Source organism: Carassius carassius, chromosome 22 (assembly GCF_963082965.1).
Source record: "Carassius carassius chromosome 22, fCarCar2.1, whole genome shotgun sequence".
NCBI classification, from domain to species: Eukaryota; Metazoa; Chordata; class Actinopteri; order Cypriniformes; family Cyprinidae; genus Carassius; species Carassius carassius.
Genome location: NC_081776.1, coordinates 10,220,665 through 10,237,552, shown reverse-complemented (window position 1 = coordinate 10,237,552; position 16,888 = coordinate 10,220,665). Strand labels below are relative to the sequence as shown.

The window sequence follows — 16,888 nt, the reverse complement described above, 5'->3', positions numbered from 1 at the left end:
AATCATCCGATGTTTCTAATACCAAGGTTTTTGAAAATCCATGGACTCTCCGGGGATCAGTGAAGGTATTGCAGGGAGTAGACACAATTTTTTTTCTTTATTTTAAAGACATTTTGAACTACTTTAACGACCATTAATTCATGATTTGAGGCATTATGCAATTAAAAAAATTTAAGATAATGTTCTTCATAAAAATAATTACATTCTGTGTGTTTTTGCTTCACTGATCAGAAACGCCTTATAATTGTCACTCGTTCAGGAACCAGACAACACTGGTCGAGCTATGTTTTTGATTCACCAAGAACCACTACATAGGACTCATTCATTCAAGAACGAGACTACATTGGTCATGCTGTATGTTTTTGATTCACTGAGAAGAAAAACCACTTTATAAGATTTATTTGGTCACACATTGGACTACACTGGTCACTATATATGTTCTTTTTGCATGCAGCACACCAGGACAATTCGACAATAAGAGATTTATTGCTATTATGCTGCAGTACATGTACTTTTTATTGAATCACACTGAATACAGACAACACACTCACATTCACACAGTTAAAAAAATATTATTGTGTCGCAGTATCATTACCTGTATGCAGTATTGCAGATCTCTTTGTACTCTTTAAGCTTGACACAAACCATCTCCAGGAACTGGTTGGAGTATGCACTGAGGTCCTGCATCAGACTCATTAAATCCTGAATGGACTTCTCCACAACCACAGTGCTCTGAAAACACAAGCAAACACACACTCAATATGATACACTCTGAAGTCAGGCCATCACCTCATTATGAATTATCACCTCAATATGAATCATTATGAATCAGATGATTGCTTTAGAGACAGTAAATGTCGCTGTTGTTAAGGTGGTTCTGGTCTGAGGTCAGGGTTGAGTTTAAGGATGACCAGTCCAGACGCCCTCTATAAAAGACAGTGATAGACTACAAAATGCTGCAGTCTATCTGCTCAATTGCTCACTTTTGAGCAAATACGTCAAATAGCCCGAAAAACAAACACAATCAAACCCTCCATTCACATGTCAGAGCCAGACACCCTTTTGCTGTAGATGAAGCGTGACGATACAGAAACATATGACCTTGGTTATTATTGAAATCTGTGGCAATGACAAACCTCTACTCATCCAAATTCTTCAAGCACTTCCTCTTCCTCAACACTTCCTACCATTTAACAGTTTCGCTTTGCCATCAAAGCTAATGACGATAACAGCAGAACAACTTTCCCCTTGAACAGAACAGAAGCCTGGGCACAAAAAAGGGCCACGTTTTAAACTCTGTGAAGGGCCAAAACAAAAGAGTGAGTGTTAGCATAGCTATCAACATTTGGCTGTGGTTCTAATGCAAGCAGTGACTGACTGAAAGTGACAGCGATCGTTAGCACCGCATTGGCAACTGTGTTGCCTAATGCACCGAATCATAGCTTCCTTGTGGCATTGGCACAAATGTTCTGTTTAATTGGACTCAGCACTAACTCAATCCAACCACATTGTAACACATCCTGCCCAGCAGGGGGCAACAGCAAGTGCCCCGAGTATTTTGTTCTTATTAGTGTAATGCTGCACATTTGATGTACAATCTGCTAATATACATATCAATGCCTGCTGTTTGTGCCCCCTGCCTGAGCCCAGGGGGTGGAGAGCAAGGTAATGATCCGTGGCACTGCCCTGGCCTGTTAAGCTCTCTAACAGTCAACTGCACCAGGAAACTGAGGGGGGTGGGGGGAAATGATTCAGCAGGGGAATGCTAGCCTTCAAAGCTGTGCCTCTGGTCAAACTGGAACAAGTCCATCAATGCCATAGTGTCTGATTATGTGTGTGAACGAGTGTCTGGAAAAGATAGGCATGGTTACTGGGAAATGAGCACAGAACATACATATCAGCATTTTGATGATAATCAATATATGCATATATACATACACGCACATATATGTGTGTATATATATTTAAACTGCATGTGCATTATATATAGCATTATATATAGCATTTTATATATAGTATATATATATATATACTATATATACAGTATAGTGTATTTCCACTGTTTTCATAATTTAGTGGTATTTGATATCGACGGATGGACAGACATTAAGATGGACTTATATTTCATAATTTAATTTCTTTATATTCACCATTATAACAACACATATACAATTTTGCCTATATATTTTTTTTACTTGAATCATTTGCAATGCATGAAATGCAACACAAACACGTAAGAGTAATGATGACCCAAACGATTAGGGAATCAGACAGTTCACAAAGAACTCATTTGCAAAAACGAATCAAAACTACTACAGATAGACAGACAGACTACAACCCTGTTAATGATGTTTGAATGAGCAAACATGTCTTCTCATACAAGTCATAGTCGGTCATGATACAAGGAGTGATCGTTACACTGTTGTGGAATTTAGGAAAGTCTTGAGCCAAATGAAAAAGTGGATTAAAATCACAGTCACTGTTAATGAATTTGATTAGCTTTATATTAGCGACATGATCTATATTATTGAACAGATCATACATTTCCGATATACTGTCCAGCCCTAATAAAATCTACAGTGAGTGACCAGGGAAATATCATACTGAAAGCTGCAATATTTGGTCTCCCTCTCCCGATCTAATTTGTTAAGCTCAATATTTCCCAGTAAACAAACTCTCTAAGCTCCATTATTCAAGTAACAAATGCCCCAGCGCTCTGCGGCACATGTCTAATTCTCCTCATTTAACACACTCATTCGTCTTAGCCCCAGAAATCATTAAAAAGTAATCAAGCTCCAGAGAGAGAGAGAGAGAGAGAGAGGAAAATAGATTTGAAGGATGGACAGAATCCTCACAAGTGAAACAGATAGACAGACGGCAAGAGCTTTTGAGAAAAATCAAACCAGCAGAGGTTCTCTTGTCTCATCGCAAGCAAAATCCTTCCTTTCTACTTAAATGTCACACTGTGCCATGGGAGGTTTAAGATCTGTTGAGGAAAATTTCCGCGTCTCCTGACCCATTCTTACTCCGCTCACACTACAGAACACCTTTGAAATCATTTTGGAGTACATCCAGCCTGGCCAGTCTTGATTACAGTCCAGCTTCTTTGTACGGAGGTGTTTAAAATGAGCAGAGCTGCTGGAGGGAGTGTTTGCTAATGACAGAAGGTTTACCGCAGTATAAATGAAGAGAGTAATAATAATGAATGCTCAGCGTGCAGTGGGACTCGAGTGGTGAGCGTCAATAAGAGGGGAACACAAGACGCAGTGAAGCGGAGAGAGAACTTAACGCACATGCCTAGGGACACTCAGAGGCCTGAGTGTGTGTGTATATACAAACAAATCGCACTACAGGCTCTCTCTAACAGAATGCTAAGTAGAACCGTGAGAGTTGCAGCAGAGATACCAGAGCTCTTCGCAATTGCTGCCAATAGTATCTAAATTTCTCACAGACAGCTTTTTCCAATTTTCCAAGATGATGAGTAGTTTCAGCTCAGCTCCTGATCAATTTATACCACTGAAGGACAAATATATAAACTTCTTAAAATGACCCATGTTTGCCTGTCTTACTGAAATAACAAGTAAAATCACATTAATGTGTATACTTTTTTACTTAAAAATGAAAAAAAAAAATTGAAAAAAAAAAGTGTTAAAAAAATTGTGATATCTTTGTCAAGAGATGTAAAATAATGCATTTCAATTATGTTACAATTGTATTTGAAGTCAAAGTTGAACATAGTCAGTGATCAGGCTTCAAATAACTATATGCAAGAGTCAAACATCTACCAAAAAATTTTGGTTTTAAGATCTGGTGTCCTAGAACCTGAGATAGTCACGTCATTGAAGAAACTGTGCTTAAAGCTGCTTTACACCAGCATCAACGTTACTTTAATGAGAACATTTCCACTGTCTCATTGACTAGATACTTTTAATTGAGTAAAATGTTTTATTTGAGTAAAAACTTCTCAGTACTTTTTACAGCCCTGCAGTGTTTCTCGTTCCTGCAAAGGTGTCTGTACAGTTCCAGTAAGCTACTGTAAAAATACAGGGTTCATACAACCTTGTTGTTACAAACTACAAACAAATCATTATCCTTACATTTATTAAATTGAACATACTACACATACTGTGTAACTAGATCACATTTAGCATATATGTACATAACTTTGATGTCAAAGTATTTCTATATGTGAATTATTGAACAATAATTTAAATTTATTAATTATTACAGAATGAAGTGGGAAATAACTCAACTCTCAAAGAATGTGTAGCTTTTATTAAATATCAAGCAAAAATATATATATTAAAAAGTATATAAAAACATATTAAAGTTGCATATGATGTGTTTATAATAAAATATATAAGAATTATTACATATCTATTAGGGCTGCTATTCGATTTCAGTTTTTAATCTAATTAATTACATGATGTGTTGTTTAATTAATCTAAATAACCACAAATAAAATTTTACTAAAATTATTTAATGCTATTTTTGTGTTAAATGAGAAAGTATTAAGTGGACATCATAGGGTTATCTCCATTGCTTTTCCATTTTTAAAATTGTTTTAATTTCCATAAATTTTCTAGGCCTGGAAATCCATGAACGTGACAACTCAGATTCCTATTGAGAATGGATGACAAGCTGGTGGACAGATGTTGAGATGAGGCTGTGTGTGTTTGGAGGAGGTTCTCGGGCCATGGGCTTTCTCCATTAATCCAGTTCTGACCCCATAGCACAGAGTTCAGAGCATTTAACCTGAACCGTTCCGGCACTTCAATTACACCACAACACACACACACACACACACACACACACACACACCTACCTGCACCAACCCATACCAGCAACCCATACATTTCTACATGGTGTGCATACACAAAACATGAGATTTGCAGAATTCATAGTAAATTAATGTGGTAGAACAATTTCTTGTGGAATCAGAAGTGTGAAAACACATGCAGAAACACACCAGCCTCCAGGGTAAAGGAGTGTAATGCATAAGAAGGGCAGCGGTGCGACAGTTCATTCATCACTGTCAGTGTGACCGTACACCACTGAGACCCACGGACATGCACACACGTGCCAACATGACCCTGCCACTCAACCGCAACACAGCCACTACTCAACTCTGGGGACAGATGCATGTGTTTAATGCCTTGTTTAAAGGGTTAGTTCACACAAAAAGAAAATCCTGTCACTATTTTTTCAATCACACATCATTCCATATCGATATGCCTTTCTTTCCTCATTGGAGAACCAAAGGCAGAATGTTTACGTTGCTTTTTTTCCCCAATACAATGAAAGTGAAATCTGACTGGGACTATGAAGTTCATAAAAGCATTTTAAAAGTGGCCCATATTACTTGTGCACTATATATTTCAAATATTTTTTGAAATATATTTAAATTAAAATATATTAGAATTTTTTTAAATAAAGGCACACCAGCTCTCCATCTCTGGAGGAGAACTGATTACTGAACAAATGAATTCAGCAGAGTTCGATCCAAATGTAAATCCACGTTCAAAACAGCTGAGGGGCAATCTAAGGGTATAAACAATGTGCGTTTATGGGCGTGTACATGTATACTAGCTTAGTTTGAAGCTTCTAATCAAATCAAGGATGAATTTGGGCCAAAATACCATCGATTTTGAGTTACGGCCTATAAAGTTCCAACCTTGTACCTCCAAACTTCGCTTAATTCACTCTTTTTTTCTTCCTTTCTTTCTTTTCCAGAGCTCTTCAAAGTCTTACTTCAGCATTATAATACAGGCCCACACATAAATCCATCATAAATGTAGCAGCTCTGAGATTTTTTATGTTTATTTCTCAATCGCGCACACCCCTAAAATAGAGCCATATGGAGCTAATGGTGCAGAGAGGGGAAAAAACAGAAGGGAATGATATACACATTATCATTATGGAGCGGATGTTTCTGTAAACATATGCCCGCACACTCCCTGCAGAAAAAACCCAATGCACTGGAAATATACTAAAATGACTTAAAAAAGCAGTTCTCTTCAAATTCAGCTCAGGTTAGGCTAAAATCCAGAACTTGGTCTGCTTTAATGCACCAGGACTGACAGTATATTTGGCCACTTTTCGCTTGTTTTAGCTCCACATGTACAGATTAGTTTCAGTTCTAAAACAGGAGGAGGTGACGATGCCCTAAAGGACACAAGAAAGAGTGCAAACTGCATCACTGTCAGCTGAAGCTTGATAAATTCCATCAGTTGAATTGAAAGGACTGCGGTCTCTGAAGTAATAACATGAATTTGCCCCATAAATCTAGATCAGGTCTTGAGTCTGCTGACCAATGCATTCAAATGGAGGTTCTCAAACAGCAGGTTGTGAAAAGAGGTTAGAAGGGGTCATGAAAATGATTTATTGTCATCAGTGAAAATGCTAAATTATTCTATGGCTTCCGATGTCCAAATTTCCTGTAACTTTGTAAAAAAAAGAAAATGCTGCTTGAAGGGCAATGGAGCCATCAGTGACACAGGCGTTCTCCATTTAGAAGCATTATATGCATGTGACCTGTGAGAGTCCTTCTGTATCAGTTTTAAAAGCTTCCCCTATCCCATTCCATCTAAAAAATAAAAAGGCTGAAAATAAAATATGGAAATAAATTCCAGATGAAATGTAAAAAAGTTAAGTGTTCCTGCAGCTCAAGTGGTAGAGCATTGCGTTATCAAGGTTGGGGGTTTGATTCCCCGGGAACACATGATAGGTAAAAATTGATAGCCTGAATGCACTGCAAGTCACTTTGGATAAAAGCGTCTGCTAAATGCATACATTTAATTTAATTAAATTTTTTAATTTAATTGCCGGCCATTATTTTGATCCTAGTGCCTCTGTACAGAGAAGAGTACAGAGAGCTAAAAAAAGTCACTCAAACCTGTCTGTTTTTGTTTCTGTGGTGATGAGAAGTCCCTAATAAAGGCCCACACTGTCTGTGTGCCACACCGAGCTGAGCTCCGCTAATGGAGCCGAGCACTACAGGATGCCAATCAACAGATAACTCACACACACACACAGTCCAAATATACATCCCCACACAACACAGACCCTACAAACAAAAAGGTCACCCTCATTAGTTCAACGCTAGACTGATGTGTAGGGCTGTGTGTGTGTTGACGGTGAATACAGGGTGATTAAAAAGGTCAGCTTCATTAGCAGAGCGCTGGTGGCAGCTCAAGTCCACGTTTCACAACGGCACAGACAGACAGTAAATCACGTCTCTAAAAACAGACTCGTGAATAAAACACATCCTGGAATATTCTGACAACATTATAGCTGTAACCATGAATTCCCGCCTAAAATATCTACCTAAAATAACTGAGACCTCCTTTGACTGAAAAGACCTTCTGGATTTAATACTGGATATCTGTAGATTACGGGAAAACAACGGCCCTAAAATTTCGAAATAGGCAATGTCAAAAACTTTTAAAGACTTTTCAAAAATATTAGGTTACATTTTATATTTATTCTCTATTAGTATTTAATAGCTATAATAACAACTAATAAAATGTTTCTTTTTATATTTCCAGTGTTCATTTTAATTGTTTATGCTTTAAAAGTTTATTTGTGTGCTTTTGTCATTTTAATTCATGTTTTTTCTTTTATATTTCTATTTAGCTTTAATTTGATTTTACTTCAGCTTTAGTTTTCAACCTAGTCTTATTTCAGTTAGTTGCCGAGGTAACATTCAGAATTTTCATTTAAGTTTTGAAGTTTTTCATCTTTATATTTAGATATGATTTTATCTCATTTCAATAATTTTTTATAGTTTTATTTAACCATAACAATACTGCTAATTACAAAATACAATTCTCAGCATGCATGACTTATATGAACAGTAATCAAATATCTTTTTCAATATTTTGGCAATTTTCCACCAACATCAGCTAAAATAAAGTGTGCGAGTACAAGCATTTTTGTAAGGGGTGTCCGGACATGTGGACCCTGTAAACAGCACCGTAGATCCTGTGCCGAGGAAGATTAATAGAGCCAATCTCCAAACAAGCTGCACAGTGACCCCCTCAAAACATTTCTAATGAAATGAATCAATCAGTGGGCCCCAGACCTGCAGATAGCATCAGTGGAACAGAACAGCAAAGAGAAAGAACCGAGAGGAGGCAGAGCATGGATAGCCAGGCCTTCTGATATCACTGGTCTTGTTGTCATACGAAACAGAGTGAGGACAGCCAACAGGAGTGCTGATAGCAGGGGCTGTTTATACTTGAGTCTTGTGCTTGAAAGTGCAACCAGTAATGCTAATGCAGTAACACTTCCCTCTGCAAGACAACTCTAATCTGTGCCAAGAAACCATTCTCATTACACACAGAAAAATAATTCAACTGTTTTTTAATTACGTTTAATAATTAAACAAAATGTCTGCTGTCAATTAAGACAGCTTTCGAAAAACAACCTTGTCCAAATATTCAGTAAATAGTCGTCTATTTTTAATTGTAAGCAAATGAAAGCTTGTGATTAATATAAAGAAAATACAAACTTTTAAATGTTATTCTACTTTGAAGTTCATTTTTTTCAACATCGCAAACATAAAAAAAGTGTTTCCAAAATGGTGATGAAATTTGCTGAAAAAATGCTTTTTTTAGTATTATATATATGCGTATGTGTGTGTGTGTGTTTTTTTTTTTTGCTGGTATTTGGGTGATAAGTTTACAGGAAGAAAACAATTTGACAAAAAGTTGATACGCTGTAAAAATGCTGACAACAGCAGACAGAAAATCTGTCCTGAGAGTTCTTCCTGTGTATTACTGCAAGTAAATGGGAGTGGGTGTTTATGTGTGTGTGTGTGTGTGTGTTAACATGGTTCCTGATGGCAAAGAGCAGTATATTTAATGTTGTGAAACTAAAAGAAAAGCCCCATTCCCCACGGATCAATGCTCCACTTCTCCCAGGCTGATTTCTCATAAAACACCTGCTGTAACATCCGAACCATGGCACCTGGAATACACAGACATGCACCCATAAACACACACCCGCATCTCTCTGTCATCATTTCCTTGACCACAGGAGAGCACTACTTTAAGCATCATTTGTCCTCTCCATTCGGTCTACAGTGCATCACAGTGGCAATAGACAATCTGGAGAGAATCCTCACTCAACTTCATGGCTTCTCACAGGATGGATGGCTGTTCAATCTGAGAACAGGGTCAATTTTAGTCTCATACCTTCTCAACGGCACGCTGTATTGAATGCTGGGAGCTGGAAAACTAAACTCATACTGCTAAAATAATGTTAGAAATGAATCTGAAGCTGACTTTTCCATATATTTTGTTGTCAGTAAAAAAAGACATTTAGCGAAGTAGTACACATTCTGTTAAATTGCTCTTCAGTCTTGCTCTGCACCTGTTCTAGGTGATTATATGCTAATGAGGGCCTCAATGTGATGAAGGAATACGAAAAGATTGCATTTTAAAATAGAAAACAGTTATTTTAAATGTTAATAATATTTAACAATGTTACTGTTGTTACTGTAGCAAATGTATAAATGCAGTGTTGGTGAGCTTCTTTCAAAAACATTAAATGTTCTGTCAGTTTCGCATTTAAAAATAATAAACTTGCTTGAAATTTAACAGGCCATTTGGTGCAAAAATTTGTATCTACTCACTTAAGCCAAATCTTACCCACATTTGGTGCTTGGCAAATGCCGATGGATGTGAAGCAAATGCTTTCTGAATGCAGTGCTGAACTTCCTTCCTCTGCGAAGTTCAAAATCAACAGGCACTTTGCAAAGTCTGTGCACAAATGAGAACACAAACAACTTCCCGTACTACTACAGCTCTTCATGAAGGGCATTATTAAAGTGCCTCTGAAGAGCAAGATCTCTCATTCCTTCAGCGTGTCTCTGTAACACACACAGACGATGACCCAGGAAACGGTTTATACAGCAGTACAAAACAAACGGCTGGGATGGGACGTGCCACATGAGCTATCAGGAGCAAAACTGCGGCACCTTTGATTGAAGGTAATTAAAAAGAAAAAAAAATCCCAAACAAAAGGGCATTATATGGAGCTCCAGCTATCCAGAGAGTCGCTCATTAGCCCAGCAGGGTAATTAGCAAGATGCCGCAGTCCTCATTAAGGAGAAATCATAATCATAAACAAATGGCTGTGAGCTTTTGGTGCCTTCCCCTCTGTAATGAACCGCCACTGTTCTCCAAATGAAAGCAATGCTAAGACGTAAACACAAGAATACACAACTTGGAGAGACTTGAGATGACAGGTCTTAGTTTAAAGAGTAAGCGGGCCCATAACGGCTCTGATCAGAGTTATAACAGAGCGCCAAACTAATCACTCTCAGCACGAGTGCATTCTTGCTCTCATATATTTGCAAAGAGAGCTTCTCATGAGAGTAATTGACCAGATCATGGATTCAGAGAACAGGGAGACATTGAAATAACTCACAATTGCACATGAATACACTCAGGAACAAACAAAATATGCAGCTAAACATAAAAAGACAATATCTTTAAGGCAGCTTCTTTAAGGCTGTACTAGTGTAAAATATAAAATAATTTAACATAACATAATCCTATATTTTAAAACTATTCTGTAAGGAGTGTTTAAACTACAACAAGAAGCACATAGTAGAAAGGTGAGAGGAGAGACAGCACACATTGCCTTAGATGATGAACTAAGTTGATGAGCACATTCTGTGCACTCCATGGCAATAAAAGTGTTGCACTTCCTTTGCCGCCAGGACTCAACCCTGGGAGAGATGGACAGCTGGCAGCTGGTCACCATGGTGCCCCGCTGTGTGTTATATAAACTGCACTTAACTGCTGATTCCAGGTCTGCCAGGATCAAACACAATTTCAGCTTCAATTATGATGTAGGGTGATATGGGGGTATGTGGGCTACCGGGAGAGTGAAGGAGAAGAGACGGGAAGAGAAGAAAATAACCTTCCCCCTCTGTGTAAGTCAGATGAGAAAACAATCAGACCTGGCTTTTGTACACTTGACCGGTAGGCAAATACTGTTTAACAGTCTAATAAACGGATCGACTAATATAAGAGAAGTAGAGTGTGAAGAAGCGAGGGAGAAATATAAGGCTGTTTTATTTTTGAGTGAGTGTGTGTGTGTAATATTATTAAATCCCAAGAAGTTTCTTAAAACAAGATACCTGTAGAAGAGGTCTTTGAACTCCCAGGTTTTTCATGGTGTCAGCGCTGGCCAGGATCTTGAGCGGGTCAGATACTTTGGTCACAGCCTCAATCTCCTTATTGGTCTCGGTGCGGACCTGGCTGAGGAACAGGTCGTTGATGTAGTAGGTGAGGAAGGTGCGGAGCTGACACTGCTTGGCCTGAGCTGGACCCATACGGGACTCGATCTCCTGAATGAACCTGATGGCACGCAGAAGACAAAGCATTTTCATTCAATTGCAAAAACTATGTCTATGTAAGGTTTGACTAAGTTTGTAGATGTCCGAGCTGGGGCTTAGTGGTTAGAACATTGTGCAGTGGTGCTGATGTGGAAAATGTGGGTTTGAATCCAACCTGTATTGTATTGTCTGGCATCTCTACACTATTGATTCATTTTGCATTTAATTTAGAAATTAAATAAATAGGTTCTTATTACAAATTATATTATTATTATTATATACAGTGGCAATTTGTATTTATATATTAAAATAATTTAATATAATTTTTATGTCGACAACAACAATTTTCTGTTCAAGGTTAAAATTTAATTTTGAATCCCAGATATTCAGAGTGGCCTCAAACTTGGAATACACACTCAAAAAGCACCATTTCTGGCTTTTAAGTACACCATGTGTGTCAGTGAGGGAACAAGACAGGTGTTGAGCAGGGATGGGTTGTTGCGTACGGAGAGACAGAAGCTCATAGATCAGCAGGAACACTGATTTATCACTACAAGACTACAGCTGCACAACCCCCTGACTCTAAACACCTCCCTCAGCACTGCACAGCCAATTAGTCAACCCAGCAGAGGGGAGCCCATCCACACATGTGCACGTGAATGTGTGTTTGTGTGAGTGTGTGTGTGTGTGTGTGTGTGTGAGAGAGAGAGACATTAACTGAAAACATGGGAAAGCCATCAGTAAGCAACAACTGTACCATGGAATTTATTAAAACACTGCCATTACAAACTTAAAAACCAAAATAAACTTATAAGAGAAATATTGCCCCCTGTGGCCATTAAAACATTTGAAATCTTTTTATGTTCTCACTATGTTTCTTTAAAAAACACTGATCCATGTGGGTTCTAGATAATTTATTTCACCTTGGTTAATAAAAAAAATATAGATATATATTTCAGTGTTAAGTATGCACAATATATCGGTACTGAATTGGTTAATGGCTAATAGTAAAGATTTTTAATTTAACGTAATAGCTGATTTTGGATATTTAATTCTGTATGCTCACTTCTCCAATATCCAGTCTTTTACATTTAGATTTCCTTTTTTTATGTTATATCACAGTGATACTCACAGTATTAAGTATCAATGAAATATTGGTTATCAGCCGATATTTATAATTTATAATGTATCCACATCAGCCGATATTGGACACATTTGGATTACCTTTGCATTCATCTAACACTCAAAGTTAATATTTAAAAAACATTATTAATTTTATAACACTAAATATTTGTTTTTAATACGGCATACAATATTAATGGCTACACTTTGCATTTTAAAAGATTTATTTTAGTTTTGAAGATTTATTTTTTATTATTTAAAGATTTTTTTTTTATAAAAGAATAGAAACCACAGTAATTTATTGTTGTAGGTGATAGCATGAAAATAATTATATTTAATCATATTTATTGGTATTGGCCAGAACCTTAAAAATGGTGCATGCCTAATCAGTACAACAATTAATCAGCACCAATGACCATTTAGTCAAGCTTAAAATGTAAAAATGAGGAACTATAAACTTCCAGAAAGAAAATTTAGGACAAATTTTCAGTCTTTTACATTTAGATTTCCTTTTTTATGTCATATCACAGTGATACTCGTAGTATTAAGTATGCACAATATATCAATGCAATATTGGTTATCGGCCGATATTAATAATTTTTAATGTATCCACATCAGCCAATATAGGACACATTTGGATTACCTTTGCATTCATCTAACACTCAAAGTTAATATTTAAAAAACATTATTAATTTTATAACACCAAATACTTGTTTTTAATACAGTATATAATATTAATGGCTAAATACACTTAGCATTTTAAAAGATTTATTTTAGTTTTGAAAATTAATTTTTTATTATTTAGAGAAATTTTTTTTAATTTATTGTTGTAGATGATAGCATGAAAATAATTATATTTAATCATATATTTATTGGTATTGGCCAGAACCTTAAAAATGGTGCATGCCTAATCAGTACAACAATTAATCAGCACCAATGACCATTTAGTCAAGCTTAAAATGTAAAAATGAGGAACTATAAACTTCCAGAAAGAAAATTTGGGACAAATTTTCAGTCTTTTACATTTAGATTTCCTTTTTTTGTGTCATATCACAGTGATACTCACAGTATTAAGTATGCACAATACATCAATGCAAAATTTGGGAGAAATTGTATCGTGTAATTGAACTGTCCCAGTTTAAATTTGTACTGTGAACCACATAATTCTGCAGCTGGGACTGTATATGAAATATGGCAAGGCTTCTCAGGACCCCCTTGAATAATTTGGCGTGGCTTCAAACTAGAGAAAGATAATAGCTCAACCTCCACTTCATTATGTCACCAATATAAATGTCCTCTATAAGAATTATTCACACCAGATGGTGTCTCTTACTTTTGCTCTCACTCATATAATAGACACACAGCGACCCATGCACACAGTGACACACAAACACATATGATCATCTCGCCGTGTTAATATTTCATTCCATAAGTCTGTCTGATCACTGGTCTTATGAGGTAAATAGAAGGTGACAGCTGCCATAAAGGCTCGTTGGCTCTCTCAGTTAATCAAGTTTTGCATCGTCCAAATTCAGAGGAGAAAAATGTGTCAGGGACATCGTGAGCGTGACCACATTGACCGTCATGACATAAGTGTGTGTTAGAGAAAGACCCACAGAACAGCCTTTAAAAAAAAAAAGCCAATTAACTGCATAAAAAAAAACAAGAAAGGTTGACTGTTGCCAAAAGATATTCCATTTTTTATTTATTGTCACGTTTGCAATCTTAGTTGTCATCCGGAGGCCTGCTTAAGTGCTAATCAAATAAAATCGCAGACAAACTTAAAATTGTTCATGCTACTGGGCAAGTAGTAAAACAATCTCTGTGTTTGATCTATATGCATGTTGCATTAGGCAGGAAAGGAGAAGTAGGACGCTTCTCTCTGCAGTTGCATATGATGTGTGAACAGCATGTGAGTGTAACCAGGCTTGACTGTGCTAAGAGATGTTAGAAAATGGAGTCAAGAGGAAGAGGATGGAAAAAGAGAACGAGGACAGTTCCCAACTCGATTCTGTCCTCCCATCGTTGCCTGGGTTCAACAGATGCCCTGCTGAGAATAGCCACTATGACAACAGTAGAAGAATCCATAAATGCCACATTCTCATTGCTCATTAGTAGTTAACATAATAAACACCTAAACTACATTTTCACTGAGTATGATAAACTGCAGATGATAGACCATCTATAGATCAGAGAAGCCATTCATTACCAATAGAGTGTCACACAGGACTGCGTGGAGATCAGATTCTACATGGATTAGGGATTTCTGGATACGATTAAAATATATCATAATTGCGAATTGAAACAGTAGTATCCAAAGGTCCTAGACAGTGAAAAGACAACTGATATGTGACTACACCGTAACACACGTTGTTGTGTTTACGAGTAAGCATCCGGTGGAAAATATGATTTGAGATCAAAGCAGGATCAGCCACTAAAGTGATCCCCCCTCAGAGCAGGATGGGATGTCTGTAAGAATAACTCATAGCTAATAAGGGGATTATGGCATGTAATCAGAGCTGGCCTTCTTTATGTTCTTCACTGAAATACAATTACTGCTGTGTGATTCTGGACATAACCATTCACTGACCAATGATCTTAATCCATCCAGAGGAGAACAGAATTGAAACACTATCAACATTTGATGAGGGTCAAGACGATTAGGAAAAATGATTATAACTCTACTGTGAACAAACAGAGGTTTTAGCCTGTGCATGGTCACAAGATTTATTATTTCCATTTCTCACTCTCCCAATTAGGGATATGAATAAATTCTAACCTCAGTGTTTATCATAGATGAGCATATTTGGGACCATTTTGTAAGCATAACCAACCAGAGCATCCTACTGTAGAAAATGCATTCCACTGCGATAAAAAAATAAAAATTCAGAACACTTTAGTAGTTGCATAGCAACACAATAGTAACCATCCATAACATCCTAGCAATGACAACTAAACTACCAAAAAATAATAACAATGGCCACTGGTCTCTACTGCAGTGTTTGGATGAATTCACTGGGTGAAGCAATAGAATGTGATTCCTCTAGATCAAAGCCCTCATCCTATAGACTCTCTCACAGACATACACAGACGAGAAACATTGCACATGCACTGAGTTCCCAGTTTATTAGCACTGACTGCCTCTGATTGCGCTCAACAGCATCTAATTAACTGTCATTAGAAAGCAGAAGTCTGTGCCCAAGGCCTTCACTGGATTATTGTGTGCAGAGTGCCATGCCTGTGAATACACACACACATATACACAGAAAATGGTATGTCAACAACTTCTTGTACTTCTCCCCTCCAAACCATTTACAAGCCCAGTAATTAAACCATTCTTGTAGTATGTATTTTATGATTATTGAACAAAAAGGTGAAGCATAGTGTATATTCTGCTACAATTGGAGCAATTCAAGCTTGAAGTAACAAAAATTCATGAATTCAGAAAATCGTTATTGCATTTAAAGCTAATCGGAGTGCAACAGAACAGAAAAAAATGCAGGGGCCTTGAAATGCATTTGGTTGTAAAATTGTTGAACTTGAAAAAGGTCCATCTAGTGTAAATATACAACCCGAATTCCGGAAAAGTTGGGACGTCTTTTAAATTTTAATAAAATGAAAACTAAAGGAATTTCAAATCACATGAGCCAATATTTTATTCACAATAGAACATAGATAACGTAGCAAATGTTTAAACTGAGAAATTTTACACTTTTATCCACTTAATTAGCTCATTTAAAATTTAATGCCTGCTACAGGTCTCAAAAAAGTTGGCACAAGGGCAACAAATGGCTGAAAAAACAAGCAGTTTTGAAAAGATTCAGCTGGGAGAACATCTAGTGATTAATTAAGTTAATTGATATCAGGTCTGTAACATGATTAGCTATAAAAGCTTTGTCTTAGAGAAGCAGAGTCTCTCAGAAGTAAAGATGGGCAGAGGCTCTCCAATCTGTGAAAGACTGCGTAAAAAAATTGTGGAAAACTTTAAAAACAATGTTCCTCAACGTCAAATTGCAAAGGCTTTGCAAATCTCATCATCTACAGTGCATAACATCATCAAAAGATTCAGAGAAACTGGAGAAATCTCTGTGCGTAAGGGACAAGGCCGGAGACCTTTATTGGATGCCCGTGGTCTTCGGGCTCTCAGACGACACTGCATCACTCATCGGCATGATTGTGTCAATGACATTACTAAATGGGCCCAGGAATACTTTCAGAAACCACTGTCGGTAAACACAATCCGCCGTGCCATCAGCAGATGCCAACTAAAGCTCTATCATGCAAAAAGGAAGCCATATGTGAACATGGTCCAGAAGCGCCGTCGTGTCCTGTGGGCCAAGGCTCATTTAAAATGGACTATTTCAAAGTGGAATAGTGTTTTATGGTCAGACGAGTCCAAATTTGACATTCTTGTTG

General features: G+C 37.1%; 1 protein-coding gene across 1 annotated transcript in view; it reads right to left on the bottom strand.

Annotated features, from left to right (window-relative positions):
• Positions 1 to 16,888, bottom strand: part of LOC132098907 (exocyst complex component 4-like) — a 119,666-nt gene that overhangs the window by 22,681 nt on the left and 80,097 nt on the right. The window contains exons 11-12 of the mRNA XM_059505181.1: positions 11,153 to 11,372; positions 596 to 732 (exon numbers count right to left, since the gene is read on the bottom strand). Coding sequence (XP_059361164.1) covers positions 596 to 732; positions 11,153 to 11,372 — 357 coding nt within the window. The remainder of the gene's footprint in view (positions 1 to 595; positions 733 to 11,152; positions 11,373 to 16,888) is intronic.